This window comes from Trachypithecus francoisi, unplaced genomic scaffold (assembly GCF_009764315.1).
Source record: "Trachypithecus francoisi isolate TF-2019V2 unplaced genomic scaffold, Tfra_2.0 Lachesis_group8, whole genome shotgun sequence".
NCBI lineage: Eukaryota > Metazoa > Chordata > Mammalia > Primates > Cercopithecidae > Trachypithecus > Trachypithecus francoisi.
Genome location: NW_022681473.1, coordinates 69,817,251 through 69,836,471, shown reverse-complemented (window position 1 = coordinate 69,836,471; position 19,221 = coordinate 69,817,251). Strand labels below are relative to the sequence as shown.

At 44.0% G+C, this 19,221-nt stretch overlaps 1 protein-coding gene across 1 annotated transcript in view; it reads left to right on the top strand.

Annotated features, from left to right (window-relative positions):
* TENM4 (teneurin transmembrane protein 4) overlaps positions 1-19,221 on the top strand; it is a 655,906-nt gene that overhangs the window by 394,396 nt on the left and 242,289 nt on the right. Inside the window, exon 5 of the mRNA XM_033204860.1 lies at positions 14,227-14,482. Coding sequence (XP_033060751.1) covers positions 14,227-14,482 — 256 coding nt within the window. The remainder of the gene's footprint in view (positions 1-14,226; positions 14,483-19,221) is intronic.

Here is a 19,221-nt window from a genome sequence, read left to right as displayed (position 1 = left end):
GAGGCGGGCTGGATCACAAGGTCTGTAGTTCGAGACCAGCCTGGCCAACATGGTGAAACACAGTCTCTACTTAAAAAATTTAAAAATTAGCCAGGCATGATCATGTGCGGCTGTAATCCCAACTACTCGGGAGGCTGAGGCAGGAGAATTGCTTGAACCCAGCAGGCGGAGGTTGCAGTGAGCCGAGATCATGCCACTGCACTGCAGCCTGGGTGACAGAGCAAGACTGTCTCACTGGAAGTTGGGGTGAGCCCTCTCTCTGAACACCCTTGAAACTCCCTCTGGCTCTAGGCTCTTGAAGGTGGGTTCCAACCTCATTTCTCTTTGTGATCCATTGCCAAGTCTCTGTTCCATGTGCCCAGGTCTCTCACCATCCTGCTGCCACAAGGGGTCTATATCTTTCAGCCTGTGGGCCTTTGTTCACTCATGCCAGGCCCCTACCTAGAATGCCCTCTTGCTCCCCTTTTGTCTGCCTCTGTCCTGCTTCTACTTAAGTGCTCAGTTTGAGTCCTTGCTCTTCCTAGAAGCTTCCCTAGACCACTCTATCTGGAAGTTGTTGTAGCCTGGAGGGATGTGGCTACTGCCTGAGACTCAGAGCTGAAGGCAAGCTGCCACGGGGTGGGGGAAAAGAAGTATCTTGTTCATTGTCTGCTCTAGCAGACTGGGTAATTTCTAAAGAAAAGAAATTTCCTTCTTACATTTGGAAGCTAGGAAATCCAAAGTCCAGGGTGCCACATCTGGTGAGGGCCTACTTAGCATGTCATAACATGGCAGAAGGCATCACATGGTGAGAGGGCAAGAGTGCACCAGACCATGTCTCTCTTCTTATAAAGCCACCAGTCCTACCACTGGGGCTCCACCCTGATGGTTTTATCTCACCACAATCACTTTCCAAAGGCCCCACCTCCAAATGCCATCAACATATGAATTTAGATATTATGTTTCCAACACATGAAATTTGGGGTACACATTCAGACCATAGCAAGAAGGTTACTCCAGACTCTCTCTCTTCCTACCTTTCAGTGTCCTGCTATGCTCACCATTAACCAAACCTATCCGGAAGCCAGTGGGCAAGGGAGCCCAGGTATTGCAATCCTTAGGAGTCAGCCTCCTAGGACACAGAAAGGCAGAGAATGGTCTGAAACTGAGGATGGGGCTGGAGGAGGCAAATGGAGAATAAAGTTTTATAGTAGCTGTTTACCCATCCTACTGCCACTGGAGTGCATATCCCCTAGGATCACTGGTCCCAGTCATTGCATGCAGCTAGCTTCCCTGGCCCCTCCTGCCAAAGGCCGCCTGTGCTTCCCAGCGATTGTGATAACTAGAAAACACCCTTCCTCATTTCCAGACACCCCTATTTAAAAACCACTGTGTCATACAATGAGGCTTTTTCTTTTCTTTTTTTTTTATTAGACTTTAAGTTCTAGGGTACATGTGCATAACGTGCAGGGTTGTTACATATGTATACTTGTGCCATGTTGGTGTGCTGCACCCATCAACTCGTCAGCACCCATCAACTCGTCATTTACATCAGGTATAACTCCCAATGCAATCCCTCCCCCCTCCCCCTCCCCATGATAGGCCCCGGTGTGTGATGTTCCCCTTCCCGAGTCCAAGTGATCTCATTGTTCAGTTCCCACCTATGAGTGAGAACATGCGGTGTTTGGTTTTCTGTTCTTGTGATAGTTTGCTAAGAATGATGGTTTCCAGCTGCATCCATATCCCTACAAAGGACGCAAACTCATCCTTTTTTATGGCTGCATAATATTCCATGGTGTATATGTGCCACATTTTCTTAATCCAGTCTGTCACAGATGGACAGTTGGGTTGATATCAAGTCTTTGCTATTGTGAATAGTGCCTCAATAAACATACGTGTGCATGTGTCTTTATAGCAGCATGATTTATAATCCTTTGGGTATATACCCAGTAGTGGGATGGCTGGGTCATATGGTACATCTAGTTCTAGATCCTTGAGGAATCGCCATACTGTTTTCCATAATGGTTGAACTAGTTTACAATCCCACCAACAGTGTAAAAGTGTTCCTATTTCTCCACATCCTCTCCAGCACCTGTTGTTTCCTGACTTTTTAGTGATTGCCATTCTAACTGGTGTGAGATGGTATCTCATTGTGGTTTTGATTTGCATTTCTCTGATGGCCAGTGATGATGAGCATTTTTTCATGTGTCTGTTGGCTGTATGAATGTCTTCTTTTGAGAAATGTCTGTTCATATCCTTTGCCCACTTTTTGATGGGGTTGTTTGTTTTTTTCTTGTAAATTTGTTTGAGTTCTTTACAGGTTCTGGATATTAGCCCTTTGTCAGATGAGTAGATTGCAAAAATGTTCTCCCATTCTGTAGGTTGCCTGTTCACTCTGATGGTAGTTTCTTTTGCTGTGCAGAAGCTCTTTAGTTTAATCATATCCCATTTGTCAATTTTGGCTTTTGCTGCCGTTGCTTTTGGTGTTTTAGACATGAAGTCCTTGCCCATGCCTATGTCCTGAATGCTATTGTCTGGTTTTCTTCTAGGGTTTTTATGGTATTAGGTCTAACATTTAAGTCTCTAATCCATCTTGAATTAATTTTCGTATAAGGAGTAAGGAAAGGATCCAGTTTCAGCTTTCTACTTATGGCTAGCCAATTTTCCCAGCACCATTTATTAAATAGGGAGTCCTTTCCCCATTTCTTGTTTCTCTCAGGTTTGTCAAAGATCAGATGGCTGTAGATGTGTGGTATTATTTCTGAGGACTCTGTTCTGTTCCACTGGTCTATATCTCTGTTTGGGTACCAGTACCATGCTGTTTTGGTTACTGTGGCCTTGTAGTATAGTTTGAAGTCAGGTAGCGTGATGCCTCCAGCTTTGTTCTTTTGACTTAGGATTGTCTTGGCAATGCGGGCTCTTTTTTGGTTCCATATGAACTTTAAAGCCTTTTTTTCCAGTTCTGTGAAGAAACTCATTGGTAGCTTGATGGGGATGGCATTGAATCTATAAATAATCTTGGGTAGTATGGCCATTTTCACGATATTCATTCTTCCTATCCATGAGTGTGGTATGTTCTTCCATTTGTTAGTGTCCTCTTTTATTTCACTGAGCAGTGGTTTGTAGTTTTCCTTGAAGAGGTCCTTTACATCCCTTGTAAGTTGGATTCCTAGGTATTTTATTCTCTTTGAAGCAATTGTGAATGGAAGTTCATTCATGATTTGGCTCTCTGTTTGTCTGTTACTGGTGTATAAGAATGCTTGTGATTTTTGCACATTGATTTTGTATCCTGAGACTTTGCTGAAGTTGTTTATCAGCTTAAGGAGATTTTGGGCTGAGACAATGGGGTTTTCTAAATATACAATCATGTCATCTGCAAACAGGGACAATTTGACTTCTTCTTTTCCTATCTGGATACCCTTTATTTCTTTCTCTTGCCTGATTGCCCTAGCCAGAACTTCCAAGACTATGTTGAATAGGAGTGGTGAGAGAGGGCATCCCTGTCTTGTGCCCGTTTTCAAAGGGAATTTTTCCAGTTTTTGCCCATGCAGTATGATATTGGCTGTGGGTTTGTCATAAATAGCTCTTATTATTTTGAGGTACGTTCCATGAATACCGAATTTATTGAGCGTTTTTAGCATGAAGGGGTGTTGAATTTTGTCAAAAGCTTTTTCTGCATCTATTGAGATAATCATGTGGTTCTTGTCTTTGATTTGTTTATATGCTGGATTACGTTTATTGATTTGCGAATGTTGAACCAGCCTTGCATCCCAGGGATGAAGCCCACTTGATCATGGTGGATAAGATTTTTGATGTGCTGCTGAATCCGGTTTGCCAGTATTTTATTGAGGATTTTTGCATCGATGTTCATCAGGGATATTGGTCTAAAATTTTCTTTTTTTGTTGTGTCTCTGCCAGGCTTTGGTATCAGGATGATGTTGGCCTCATAAAATGAGTTAGGGAGGATTCCCTCTTTTTCAATTGATTGTACTAGTTTCAGAAGGAATGGTACCAGCTCCTCTTTGTACCTCTGGTAGAATTCAGCTGTGAATCCATCTGGTCCTGGACTTTTTTTGGTTGGTAGGCTATTAATTATTGCCTCAATTTCAGAGCCTGCTATTAGTCTATTCAGGGATTCAACTTCTTCCTGGTTTAGTCTTGGAAGAGTGTAAGTGTCCAGGAAATTATCCATTCTTCTAGATTTTCTAGTTGATTTGCGTAGAGTGTTTATAGTATTCTCTGATGGTAGTTTGTATTTCTGTGGGGTCCGTGGTGATATCCCCTTTATCATTTTTTATTGCGTCTATTTGATTCTTCTCTCTTTTCTTTTTTATTAGTCTTGCTAGCGGTCTGTCAATTTTGTTGATTTTTTCAAAAAAACAACTCCTGGATTCATTGATTTTTGGAGGGTTTTTGTGTCTCTATCTCCTTCAGTTCTGCTCTGATCTTAGTTATTTTTCGCCTTCTGCTAGCTTTTGAATGTGTTTGCTCTTGCTTCTCCAGTTCTTTTAATTGTGATGTTAGAGTGTCCATTTTAGATCTTTCCTGCTTTCTCTTGTGGGCATTTAGTGCTATAAATTTCCCTCTACACACTGCTTTAAATGTGTCCCAGAGATTCTGGTATGTTGTATCTTTGTTCTCATTGGTTTCAAAGAGCATCTTTATTTCTGCCTTCATTTCGTTATGTACCCAGTAGTCTTCAGGAGCAGGTTGTTCAGTTTCCATGTAGTTGAGTGTTTTTGATTGAGTTTCTTAGTCCTGAGTTCTAGTTTGATTGCACTGTGGTCTGAGAGACAGTTTGTTATAATTTCTGTTCTTTTACATTTGCTAAGGAGTGCTTTACTTCCAATTATGTGTCAATTTTGGAATAAGTGCGATGTGGTGCTGAGAAGAATGTATATTCTGTTGATTTGGGGTGGAGAGTTCTATAGATGTCTATTAGATCCGCTTGGTGCAGAGATGAGTTCAATTCCTGGATATCCTTGTTAACTTTCTGTCTCGTTGATCTGTCTATGTTGACAGTGAGTGTTGAAGTCTCCCATTATTATTGTATGGGAGTCTAAGTCTCTTTGGAAGTCTCTAAGGACTTGCTTTTGAATTTTGGTGCTCCTGTATTGGGTGCATATATATTTAGGATAGTTAGCTCTTCCTGTTGAATTGATCCCTTCCATTATGTAATGGCCTTCTTTGTCTCTTTTGATCTTTGATGGTTTAAAGTCTGTTTTATCAGAGACTAGGATTGCAATCCCTGCTTTTTTTGTTCTCCATTTGCTTGGTAGATCTTCCTCCATCCCTTTATTTTGAGCCTATGTATGTCTCTGCATGTGAGATGGGTCTCCTGAATACAGCAGACTGATGGGTCTTGACTCTTTATCCATTTGCCAGTCTGTGTCTTTTAATTGGAGCATTTAGTCCTTTACATTTAAGGTTAATATGTTATGTGTGAACTTGATCCTGCCATTATGATATTAACTGGTTTTTTTGCTCGTTAGTTGATGCAATTTCTTCCAAGCCTCGATGGTCTTTACATTTTGGCATGTTTTTGCAATGGCTGGTACCGGTTGTTCCTTTCCATGTTTAGGGCTTCCTTCAGGGTCTCTTGTAGGCAGGCCTGGTGGTGACAAAATCTCTAAGCATTTGCTTATCTGTAAAGGATTTTATTTCTCCTTCACTGATGAAACTTAGTTTGGCTGGATATGAAATTCTGGGTTTAAAATTCTTTTCTTTAAGAATGTTGAATATTGGTCCCCACTCTCTTCTAGCTTGTAGAGTTTCTGCTGAGAGATCTGCTGTTAGTCTGATGGGCTTCCCTTTGTGGGTAACCCGACCTTTCTCTCTGGCTGCCCTTAAGATTTTTTCCTTCATTTCAGCTTTGGTGAATCTGGCAATTATGTGTCTTGGAGTTGCTCTTCTCGAGGAGTATCTTTGTGGTGTTCTCTGTATTTCCTGAATTTGAATGTTGGCCTGCCCTACTAGGTTGGGGAAGTTCTCCTTGGATGATATCCTGAAGAGTGTTTTCCAACTTGGTTCCATTTTCCCCCTCACTTTCAGGCACCCCAATCAGACGTAAATTTGGTCTTTTTACATAACCCCATACTTCTTGCAGGCTTTGTTCCTTTCTTTTTCTTCTTTTTTCTTTTGGTTTCTCTTCTCGCTTCATTTCATTCATTTGATCCTCAATCGCTGATACCCTTTCTTCCAGTTGATCGAGTCGGTTACTGAAGCTTGTGGATTTGTCACGTATTTCTCGTGTCATGGTTTTCATCTCTGTCATTTCATTTATGACCTTCTCTGCATTAATTATTCTAGCTATCAATTCTTCCACTCTTTTTTCAAGATTTTTAGTTTCTTTGCGCTGGGTAAGTAATTCCTCCTTTGGCTCTGAGAAGTTTGATGGACTGAAGCCTTCTTCTCTCATCTCGTCAAAGTCATTCTCTGACCAGCTTTGATCCATTGCTGGCGATGAGCTGCGCTCCTTTGCAGGGGGAGATGCGCTCTTATTTTTTGAATTTCCAGCTTTTCTGCCCTGCTTCTTCCCCATCTTTGTGGTTTTATCTGCCTCTGGTCTTTGATGATGGTGACGTACTGATGGGGTTTTGGTATAGGTGTTCTTCCTGTTTGATAGTTTTCCTTCTAATAGTCAGGACCCTCAGCTGTAGGTCTGTTGGAGTTTGCTTGAGGTCCACTCCAGACCCTGTTTGCCTGGGTATCAGCAGCAGAGGTTGCAGAAGATAGAATATTGCTGAACAGCGAGTGTACCTGTCTGATTCTTACTTTGGGAGCTTCTTCTCAGGGGTGTACTCCACCCTGTGAGGTGTGGGGTGTCAGACTGCCCCTAGTGGGGGATGTCTCCCAGTTAGGCTACTCAGGGGTCAGGGACCCACTTGAGCAGGCAGTCTGTCCATTCTCAGATCTCAACCTCCGTGTTGGGAGATCCACTGCTGTCTTCAAAGCTGTCAGACAGAGTCGTTCGGGTCTGCACAGGCCACAATGAGGCTTTTTCATACATTGTCCCTTCATCACTGTTTCTAAAATGCAAAGCAGTTTAATAATCTGAGTGTTCACCCAAAGTTCTGTCCTGACTAAACGAATGAGGAAGCAGAAATAGCCATATTGTGACCTCAAGGTGCTATTTTTTATTCCCCATCAGAATACTGGAAGGGGAGCCAGGGAAGCCCCACAGTCTGCTGTCCTCTGTGGGCCCTTCCTTATGTATAAGTCCATCTGGGTTTTCAGGCCAAATACTGTTTAGAAGCCTTGAGCACTGACCATGACATAGGACTAAAATGAGAATGAACCAAAAGGATTTTGTCCAGAGAAGGGGTGAATAGGCAGAGAAAACACTACAAAAAGTGTGAACCCTAGCCTCATGTTCAGACTGGTGGTTACATTGTGGACTTTATTGCTTTGATCCATTCTAGGTTCAGGTAACAATAATAGTGATAGTTTTCTCTGACTCTTGCACAAGACTTTACAGTTTGCAAGGTGCTTTCATATACATTTGACAAGTGAAGAAACTGAAACTCAGGTTAAATAAAGCGCCCGAGATTCTACAGCTTGAAGGAGGCAGAACTGAGACTGGAAGTCAGGCTATCAGATTCTGACTGCTAACTGTGGTGATAAAGAGCTTTCTGGCCTTCGTAAATTGGTAGTGTAGGCCAGGGTTCATTAGCTAAGCTCTCAGCATTGCTACATCACCATCCCATGTCAGTGGTAGTCGATGGCGTTTTAATGGAAGCCAAATAACTCTTTCTGTTGGCATTCTCAGGCAGCTGGAGTTTTTGTTTTGTGATAATTAAATACCATCATCTTTCATATCTGACAATCTTTAGGACCCAATTAATGACTGCAGTTGCAGGCTGGAGTCATCATTAGCTCTGTAACAAGGAGACCTTCGGGCACCTGTCTGCCATTTGCAGGGCTGGATGTGGGCACTCAGCCTGGCACCCTTTCTTGGAGCCAGAGCTGGCCTTAGATCACAGGGCTATTGACATGATTGAGTTCCTTGCCTGAGCCAAAGCTCTGGAAGTTCATGCCTTTTTCTCATGAATGTGATCTCATAAAAGAATAGTGGTGGACTCCACTGCAATCTTTCCACCAGGGAGGCACCCTGCCATCAGTCTAGGGGGTGCTTATAGCCTATCCCGGCCTGGTTCATCCTCCACGTGGCCACCAGAAATCTTCCTCACATACTAATGTGACCCCCAATCCTCTGAATAAAGGCCAAGGTCTTTAGCCTGGCACCTCCAGGCAGTGACCACCTAGGCCTGCCCCAGCGTCTCTACCTCATCCGCAGCCACTGTTCTCACACAGCCATTTCACACTGGTTATAAAACTGTCCCCAGCTGGCCTTGATTCTGAACCCTTGCACAGGTATTATCTGCTGCCTAGAATGCCCATCAGACATAGGTCACATGTCCCTTCTCAGAAACCTTTCCTGACCCTGACAGTCAGTCTGACAGCTGCTCTTCATGCCCGTGGTGCTCCCTGGGGCTGTGGCATTTGCTGGTAAGGATTACTGTGGTCAACACTTGGAAAGTGCTCAGGATGTGGCAGGCCTTGATGTAAACACCTTTCCTGCATTCACTCATTGAATGCACACAAAGAAGAGTGTTTAACAGTAGGGTCTATGGAGGCAGACTGCCTGAGTTCAAATTCTGGCTCCACCAATTAAAGGTTTCAAAATCTTGGGCAAATTGCTTAGCCTTTATGTGTCAGTTTCCTCATTTACAAAACTGGGAGTAATAACAGTACCTTCTTTACAGAGCTGTTATAAGGATTAAATAATCAAAGTATTTAGAAAGTATCTGGCAAGTAGTAAATACTCAGTAAATGTTAACTAATGTATGCGATGATGATAGTGATGTATAATTTTATCATCACCAGTTTGTGTAGTATATATCTGTTTGTATATCCATTTTCTTTACTAGACTATAAGCATCTCAAAGTCAAGGACCATATTTGTTTTATTTCTGAATCTCTATGTATTCAACCTACGGTAGTCCACATTCTTTCTCTTCCTTTTATTGCCATTACTATTATATATACCTTTTATAGATGAATGACTAGAGGCTCAGAGGTGGATATAGCTAGTAGGAGACAGAGTTAAGGTCTAGGTCTGTGAGATCCCTGAGCTCTGCTCTTGCGTCTTTGCCAGCTGTCCTCCCAAACACTGGCTACTTGTCAAGGATAGGGCTTATCCTCATCTTTTAATCCATCAAGTCCCTGCATACAACAAGGGGATGTTTAATATTCCTGGCTGGTTAACACTGGGGCCCTCTCCTTATGGCACACCTTGAACCCAGGGCAGAGAGGTATGGATGTGGGTAGCAGCCCCTGCCTGGTTTGCTCTGAGATGCTAATCTAATGCAGAAAGAGGCTTTCATCTTTGAATACATGGTGAGCCCATGTGTCTGGTTTTGTTCTGAGTGTCAGGGCTACAGCCATTCTCATCAGTTTCTGAACTACAAGTTCAGCTACAGGCACCCTCCTGAGACTAGAGCTCCTAGGAGCCAGCAGGTTGTCCAGAGTGGGATTCAGTGTAATAAAAGAGTATCATACTTCTGTTAGATATTGTTCTGCTCTTTCTCTCTCGAGGTTTTTTGCTTTGGAACCCATGCTGTAAATGCTGAAGAGTGATCACCATGGTGATGATTCAGGCCTTTGCGATGTGTTCATTCAACATGACTTTATTGTAATTGTGGAATTAATAGTTACCATTTTTCAGAATTACTATATTCCAACCATGATGCTAAATACTCACATACATTATCTCTTTTAATTCTCATAACAGTCCTACAAGGTAGACGTTATTTCCATTTAATTATAAGAAAACTAAAGCTCCAGAGAAAGTAAGTGACTTGATGAAGGTCACACAGCTTCTAAGTGGCAGAGCCAAAACTTGAACTCAGGGCTCTCTGACACCAAAGCCCAGTCTGTTTCTCTTACATACGGCTCTGCCCAGCACTGTAAAGGAGCCTCACTATGATCTTGGTTCAGGGAGGTGCTTTGGTGTTCAGAATTTTTGTGCATCTAAAATGAAAATTGCCTGAGGTGTTGGAGGACACTAGTAACTGCAAATATATTTAAGAACTTGTAGGAAGCAAAGAAACTTCCTGGAAAACCAGGCTTGCAAAACTCAGGTGCACAAGTGACCTTTACTGGTAGTGGTGTGCACAAATAACAGTAAAATGACTCACATTTGGGTTTGATTCATGGATATACTTGGTAGCTATACCTGTGAGAAGAGGGTATAAATTGGAAATTGCATCACAGCTTTGCAGGTGTACCAATGTGTACTCTCAGGTAGCTTGAGAGAAGCAACTGCTTGTGCAGGCAAAAGGCCCAACTACCTGAGTTGTTCTTTCCCCGACATTCTGTAAAGATTTACTGAGGGCCTACCATGCATCCATCCCAGCTCTGTGCAGACACTGAGGATATGGAAAGGAATGACACATGGGTCTTTCCCTCAGGACGTAGTAGGAGTTGATGGTACACTTGGCACCCGAGCAAACCCATGGCTCTTCATCCTCCAGAAAGTGGTGAAGTAGGAAAGTTTGCCCTTTCACAGACAAACTGACCAAGGACCAAAGGGAAGTGAGTTATTGGAGGTCAACCAGCCAGTAAATAGAAACTAGAAGAGAGTTCTCTCTTAGGCCATATTTATCTTGTTCACTGTTATATTTCCAATACCTAGTATACAAGACTTGGCACAGAATAGGCATTCAATAAATTCTGAATGGGTGAACTGGTTCTGAGATTCCCTCCAAAGATGAGGGTGCATATTCATAGGGGGATAAAAGAAGGCTCCTCTGTAGCCTCTCACCTCCGTCTTCCCTCCTGGCCACAGGAGCAAAAAAAAAAAAGAGTCCATTCAGACCAGAGGAAACATTTGCTCTTTGGGAAGTTTACATTTCTTTCTGGGGTTTGTGAGTGAGATTTCCATTGCTGAGCTCCCAAATATAGAGCTTTCCATTTGGGAACCCGGGAAACATCAAGGTCCCCTTTCTTAAGGTTCTCAAGCTAGAAAGGGTGAGGGAAGGGAAATAAAGGGCCTAGCTGAAGCCTCTGCAACTCTGGCTCCAGGCAAGTAAGTAAAGGCCTGCATAGACCCATGGTCTAGCAGGCCCAGAGTGGTCTACTATGATTTTTTGCACACAAATATGAACCTTACTTGCTTGCACTGACAGCTTAGGCCATTTACATGGCTATTCGTTCAATAAACTTAATTGAGCATCTGCTCAATTCTAGGCTCTGTGATCACCCAGCACAGAGAAGAGAAGATAGGGACTTTCACACCTCCCAGAGGAGGCAACATGTGGACATCAGTATGCTTGCTCCTGGGGAGGAGATGAAAATGAGAGGTCTGAGTTGCCTGCTGTCAGCATTCAAGAGGAAAAGGAGGATAGATCAAGGAAGTCTTTCTAGATGGGGAAGCAGTTGAGCTGAGGGCTCAAAAAATAGGATTTGAGCCAGAACATTCCTTGTTCCCGTAGAAAACATTCCTTGTCCCCATAGGAGAATTTCCTTTTAGAAGTTAGTTTTTAGACCTGAACCAGTGATCTTACTTAAAATGTCATAATTGCAGGACTTTTGACAGTTCCCCTGATCATTTATCAAGCCAGAACCAGGTGTTCCATTAGTCACAAAGCAAATGTCTATAGGCTTGCCTGGCCCAGACATCAGATGCTGCTGTCTTCACTGAGGACCTTTTTCCTGCATTTAGCCATGGACAGACAGTCCAGGAGGTGTCTAAGTTTTATGCAAAGGCACCATGGTTTGGTAGACTGAATTTGGCCTTTGTATTTATGAGAACCACTGACTAGTTTTGTAAGCCTGTGTCCTCATCTGTAAAATGGGAATACAAATACTGCCCCCTAAGGGTTGTTGTGAGCATTAGAAAAGTTAAGGATGTGAAAGCACACATTGTAGATGCTCCAATACATAACAGAAACTATATCAATTAAGTAAAATGCCATGAGGTTGACTCCTAGGGCCAGAGCAAGAGCAAGGACTGGGTAACACTTCTCTGCTGGCCTCTTGATAACCATTGGATGGTAGTGGTTCAGCTGCTGCCTCCCACTGCTCTGGTGGACTACTGCCAGCAGCCTGAAAGGCCAAGCCTGGGAAGAACATTCAGTCAGCCCAGGGGGCTGCTTCTGCTGCTGGCTTCTGTCCCAGGCTCTTTCTGTCTCCATTAAAGTGCTACCTGAGGACAGCTGGACAGAACAAATGATCCTGCACATTCTCACCTTCTTCCTGGTCCAACACTCCCTATTCTCTGAGTGGGACACTCTGCCTGGACAGGTTGTATTCACCTCCAGGTTCTCTCCCTTCCCTGATAGTTCCCTTCTGGTCCAGCACTAAGCACTGCATATCTTCAGGGGGTACTATTCACATTCTGTCAGCTTCCTGGGGACTGTCCTTGTGGAAGTTGTGGTTTTGACCATTCAGATGGCCTCAGCACATCTCCTGGCCTCGGAGGAAAGATGTGGCTGGAGTGGAGGATACATGATGGAGTTGATGGGAGAAGAGGCTGGAAGACAGCCATGGATCGGATTCCGGAGGGTTTTATATTAAGCCAGGTGTGGGCTTTATGCCGAAAGTAGCAGCTTGTAATAAGGAAGTGATCCACTTAAATGGGTTTCTGTTTCTTTCTCCCTTCCACCCTAACTCCCCTTTCCCGAATTCCCCACCAGATTTGCTTTATACCTCTTTGGCATAAAAGGATGGTTTATTCAAAAAGCAGAGTGATGCATCTTACACTGAAAAATCCATAACACTAATGGTGCCTCATACCTGACTATGCTTGCTGATTTCCAAAAGCCCTCTCCCGGAGTATCCCCGGAAGAGCACAGCCTTTGGAATATTACTGTTCCTTCTGATTCTTAGTCTCCTCTATAAAATACAGAATTCTCTTGAGGAACAAAGAAGCAGAATACTTCAGAAATATTTATTTCCTACGGATTGCCTCATTTGATCTCACAATAGCCCTGTGATCCCCCAAATAAACTATTTCCCCTATTTTACAGATGAGAAAACTGAGGCTTAAGAGGTTAAATGACTTGACCATGCCCATGTGGTTAATAAGTGGTAGAATCTAGGTTAGAATCTAATTTCCTGGCCTTTTCACCACCCCCACAATATCATCCGCTTTGAAAGACTAGGCTTTCTGTGAGCATAGCTTAGATGGATGGTGAAGATTTACCTCCACAACTTGCCTCATTTGTGGTATCACCAGAAATTGTATTCATTTTCTTTCTTTACCAATAACACCCACTTAGCCACAAACCCTTGGGCACTTTACTTACCTGCTCCAAGTCTACATTTTTCATCTGTAAATTGGTGATGATACCTGTTGTTCTCAATAATTAAAGGGAATAAATAACGTATCTCAATGTTCTCATCTGTAAACTGGGGATAAAAGCAGTCCCTACTCTGTGGTGGTTGTGAGAATTAGCTGAATTTACACTTGTGGAAGGCTCAGAACAGAACTCTGGCACATTCAATGTGCTCAGTAAATGTTGAGTGGTTTTTAACCACCGGGCCCCAGCATGACTCACTTTATTCAAAAGTCATCTTTCTCCTTATGTGGCCACCCCATCTAAAATTTTACCACTGCCCCTACCTACGCAGGCCACAGTGCCCTTCCTGGCTGTATGTGCTCTTAGATTTATCACCATCTCAGTAAACTATACATTTTACTTTTAAAAACTTTGTTTCATTTACTGTGTACCATAATATATAATCAGTGGTTCTAGAATTTTAGCATACATCAGAGTCACTTGGAGGGTTTGTAAAATCAGATTCCTGGGCCCCATCAGCGTTCATGATTCAGTCAGCCTGGGGCAGGGCTTGGGAATTTTCATCTCTAACAAATTCCCAGACCATGTTGAAGCTGCTGGTCCCTGGCTACACTTTAAAAACCACGTCCTAAAAGCATGAAACAATGTGAAGTTGCTGAGATGGGTAACTAGTCTTGTATGTTGTCTATTGTTTTACTCCCCTACTAGAATTTAAGCTCAATGGGGACGGGAATTTTTGTCTGTTTAGTTGGTTAAGGTATCCCTAGCACCTAGAACAGTAGGTGCTCAATAAACATCTGTCGTGTAATTACTGTTGACTGCATCAATATGTATGATCTGCCGGCTCCCTCTTCTGTGGTCTTGCTCAGACCTCCGTGGCTGCTTTTCCAGCCAAGGGGCAGCACCCAGCTCGCCGCTGCTGACCGCCGTCTTTGTGCCCTAGATCACCCGGGCGGCCTGCAGAACCACGCGCGGCTCCGGACGCCGCCGCCGCCGCTTTCGCACGCCCACACCCCCAACCAGCATCACGCGGCCTCCATTAACTCCCTGAACCGAGGCAACTTCACGCCGAGGAGCAACCCCAGCCCGGCCCCCACGGACCACTCGCTCTCCGGAGAGCCCCCCGCCGGCGGCGCCCAGGAGCCTGCCCATGCCCAGGACAACTGGCTGCTCAACAGCAACATACCCCTGGAGACCAGGTGCGCGGCCGGCAGGGCGGGCGAGGCTGGGAAGGGCGGGCAGCTGGGGCCAGGACCAAGGTCTTTGGCTGGCGGGGCCGTTCAGTGTCCCCAGATAATGCTGGCCGGAGTTGCTGGGGTTGGGTGCACGGTTTAGGGATGCAGTTCTCTGACTGTCAGCATAATCTTTGGAACCCAAGAGACCCAAGGTCCAGTGCAAGCCTACTGCTTGGCCAAGTTGCTAGATACCCCCTGCACCAACCCCTTGCCTCTCTTCCCTTGTCTACACAATGGCCATGAAGTTTGCAGGACAGAACTGTTAAAGGAGATGAAGAGCTAACCTGTGAACGAGGCTTGCACAGGTGTGTGACCCACAGCAGGTTCTCAGTCTGATTTGACTCGGGCCCTCATCTTTGCCTTTCCCTACATGATTCAACCACCCAATGCCTAGTGTCAGACTTGCCTGGCCTGGCGTCGGCACTCAGCTATGTCAGTCTCCCCACCTCTCCTCCTTCCCTGCTGTGCTACCACCTTTATACCCAAAGCCCTAATAACCCCTAGCATGTATACATCAACTTTGGGTTACAAGGGCTTTCCTATGTGTGACATTATGTAATCCTCATACCTCTATGAAGTGGCTATTAGGATGATCATCCCCATTTGCGAATTTGGAAGCTGAGAATCAGAGAGGGTCCATCACTAGCTCACTTCACACAGGCGATTGAGGCACAGCTAAGACTTGAACTCAGGTTGCCTGACTCGCTGTCCAGTGCTGCTTCACTTACACCCCAGCTGCCTTCTCTCGGTCTCTGCTGGCCGGGATCCCTCCGCCTTATTCCTTCTTCCAGCTTTGTTGGGCAGTGATTTCGTCAGCTCGGGGACATCAGTCTGCTTGTCTGTAGCTGTTCTCCTTCCCTCTGCTTACACACTGTTTTTCCGAAATGGAATTTGTTTATGATTATAAAAGTCATACAAGCTCACCAGAGAAAATGCAGAGAATTATAAAGACAAAAATTAAGATTGACCCATAATCCTACCCCTCTGAGGTAAGCACTGTTGAGTTTGGGGGCATAGCCTCTCCCTTTCTCTAAACTGTAGATGAAGTGTCCCAGGCTGGCAAAACTGGAACCACTTTATCTTCTACCCTATTTCCTAAAGTAGTGGGAAACATAGATTTTATTTCCCCAAACTCCTGTTCTTTATCGTGAAAAGAGCAAAGTTCATCCCAGATTTAAGGAAGTAAAATTAACCTGCATGTGGAAAGTGTGGACATGTGACTGCCTAGCACACAACTATGGTAACGGCACATCGAACTTGTAGGGGCCAGTAAGAGAAAATGAACATTGTTTGTACCATTTTACTCCTCTAGAATTGTTTTTCCAAAAGCAAAATTCTTAGAGATACAGCCCAACCAGCTTCCCCGCTCCCATCTCCAGTCTCTTAATTTATATTATTTCTGTTGATATCCTTTAAAATCATGTGTGATTTTTCCCTGCGTGCCTCCTTTGCGCTCATCAGTAACATAGTAGGATAATTGTGTGTCAGCCTCCCCAGGGTAGCTTAATCAGATCTCCATTATTTCCAATGTGCTCGTTGAAAGACCGAACATGACTGGAAGAAGCCAGCCACTAATCGATGGTTCTGATGCTCTGCATGGACCACAGTCACCACTCCCTCTGCTTGGATGTTCATCTTTCCCACTTAGGATCAAGTTAGAACTTCCTACTCTGAGTCTCCAGGTTTTTCAAGGAAAGGAAGATAGAGGATGAGCAGCAAGGCAGTTTTCCTAATGGTTAGTGTGAGTTGCAAAGGTGGTCCCAGCTCATGTCTCCTGTCTTTCTGTGCTCACCTGCCTTTCTGATGCTCTATCCTCCCACACCCATTGCTGAAAACACATGCAGCTTTTCCTTTTTATTTATACTTTATTACTCAAATAAGAAATGTTCATTGCAAAACAGCTAGACAATGAAATAAGAAGAAAAGAAAATCATTTATATTTGTCACCAAAAGTAACCATTGCTAACATGTAGGTATATACTCACATAACATCATTTTATATACATCTATACACATATATATAACATTATTTATGATATATATTATTATATCATACATATTTAATATTCAGTGTATGCATATGCATGTACATGTATTTCCTCCAGAGTCACTCACCTTCTCCCTTTGTGGTCTATCCAATCCTACTTATTCTGGAAGCCCCGGTTGAAATGTTTGAGGAAGTGTTCCTCTGTGACCCCAGAGTTCTGTGCATCCGAGGATGGCCTAAAGCCAGAAGAGGTGCTTAATACAGTGAATACACAATCAGAATTCTAGATCTTAATTCTGACTGTAACTGATTGAGGGCACAAAACTAACAAGGCACAGTTTAGGAGGGATCAGCGTCAAGTCTGGCAGATAGAATCACAAGCAGACCAACTTGGCAAAGTGGACAGAATATGGCCTTCAAAGTCAGAGGGACCTTCATACCTGCCTTGGCTTTAACCCTTACTAGCTGGGCAAGTTCCCTAACATGCCTGAACCTTGATTCCTTCATCTAAGAATTCGTGCCTCTCAAAGAGGTTGGGAGGAAGTAAACGAGATGTATAAGAAGCACACAGCACAGTGCCTAGCATTTAAAAACCATACTGTAAAAGCTATTTCCCATTTTTTCATATACATCTTCTCTCCATATCCACCCTGTGAATAAAAATGTCATTCAGAAAGCTTTTCTTGAGCTCCTACTCACCCCAGAGAAGTTGAGGGGAAATAGTAGGTTCTACCTCTTCTCTACTTCGAAGAAGTAAGTTTGGCCTGATGTTCTGAGGGCACAAGTGATGGCCCATTCACCATAGTGAGTTTGAAGCACAGGTTTTATGGTCAGATATACCCTATCCCCAGAAACCTCACTCTAGTGCTCACTAGCTATGGACCGAGACCTTCAATTTCATCTCTAAAATTGAGAAAATAAAAGTCACTTTCTGCTGTGATTATCTATTGCTGCACAACAAACAAATGACTCCAAAATTTAGTGGCTTTGGAAACATCCAGTTGATTATACTTCACAGTGTGAGTCAAGAGTTTAGGAAGGGCTCAGCTAGGCTATTCATTCACTCCACATCGTGTTAACAGGGGTCCACTGGTGGTATTCAGCTGGCAACTGGACTCATTTGAAGGATCCAAGATGACTTCACTCACATAATTGACACCTTGTGGAGGGATGGCTGGAAATCTGGGCTTGGCAGTACCCTTCTGTCTCAGTCCATTTAGTGTTGCTATAAAGGAATGCCTGAGGGTAGGTAATTTATAAAGAAAAAGGATTTATTTGGCTCACAGTTCTGCAGACTGTACAAGAAGCATGACACCAGCATCTGCTTCTGGTGAGAGCCTCAGGCTGCTTCCACTTATGGCAGAAAGCAAAGGGGAGCCAGTGTATGCAGAGATCACATGCCAACAGAGAGAGGGGTGGGGAGGTGCCAGGCTCTTTTAAACAACCAGCTGTGGAGGGAACTAATAAGAATAAGAACTTGATCTCCTCCCAAGGAGGGCTTTAATTTATTCATGTGGGATCCACCCTCATGACCAAAACATCTCCCATTAGGCCCCACCTCTAACATTGGCTATCAATTTTTCTTTCTTTCTTCCTTTCTGTTTTTTCCTTTTTGAGACAGAGTGCAGTGGCATGATCCTGACACACTGCAGCCTCAACCTCCTAGGCTCAAGCAGTCTTCCCACCACAGCCTCCCAAGTAGCTGGGACTGCAGGCATGTGCCACTCCCATGCCCAGCTGATTTTGTTTACTTTTTGTAGAGATCAGGATGGTCTTGAACTCCTGTGCACAACCCATCCTCCTGCCTTGGCCTCCCAAAGTGATGGTTCTACAGGTGTGAGTTACCGTGCCCAACTGGGTATCAAATTTTAACATGAGCTTTGGGGGGACAAACATCCAAACTATAGCATCCTCTCCCTCTAAGGGCCTCTCCACATAGGCTTCCTATCAGGGTAATTGTGCTTCATACTCAGTGGCTCAGGGCTCCGAGGCACTGAGACAGGCACTGTTGATGCTTTTAAGGCTTGGCCTGAAAATACTATAGTGTCACTTCCACCATATTCTGTTGGTCAAAGCAGTCATGAGTTGGCCAGCTTCAAGAGGAGGAGAAACAGACTCCACTTCTCAGTGGAAGAAGTGTCTAAGAATTTGTGGCCATCTTTAATCCACCACACCACCTCTTAAGGCTATTGTAACCAACATATTAAGATAACGTCTGAAAATACCTTAACATATAGAAAATGCTCAGCTACTTATTATGTAGTTTTTTATTATTCGATAAATATTCACTGAGTGTCTACTATGTGTCTACCAGCTAAGACATTTCAGATAACAGACTCTTAGAATAAGTGCTATGACAGAGAAAAGCACAGGGAATATGCTACTTTTAATTGCCCTGAGATCCCCAGCACACAACACAGGGCTTGCCACAACATGGTAGCTGCTTGGTCATTATTAACACAGGTGAAATAAATGAATGAATACATATACTTAACTGAGACTTTAGTGGGCAGAAAGGAAGGCTTCCTGGTAGACCTGGTACAGCATGACCGAGAACAAGCAGTCTCCCAGGCAGAGGAGGGGAGGAAAGGAGGGCCTGAGAGGGCACAGTCTGAGCAGAGGCCTAGCAGCGCAACAGAGCAGGGCCTAGTTGAGGTAGTTGTCCTAAACAGCTTTTGCCAGGCCCCACCAAAATGGGAGCCTCTTGATACCAGAG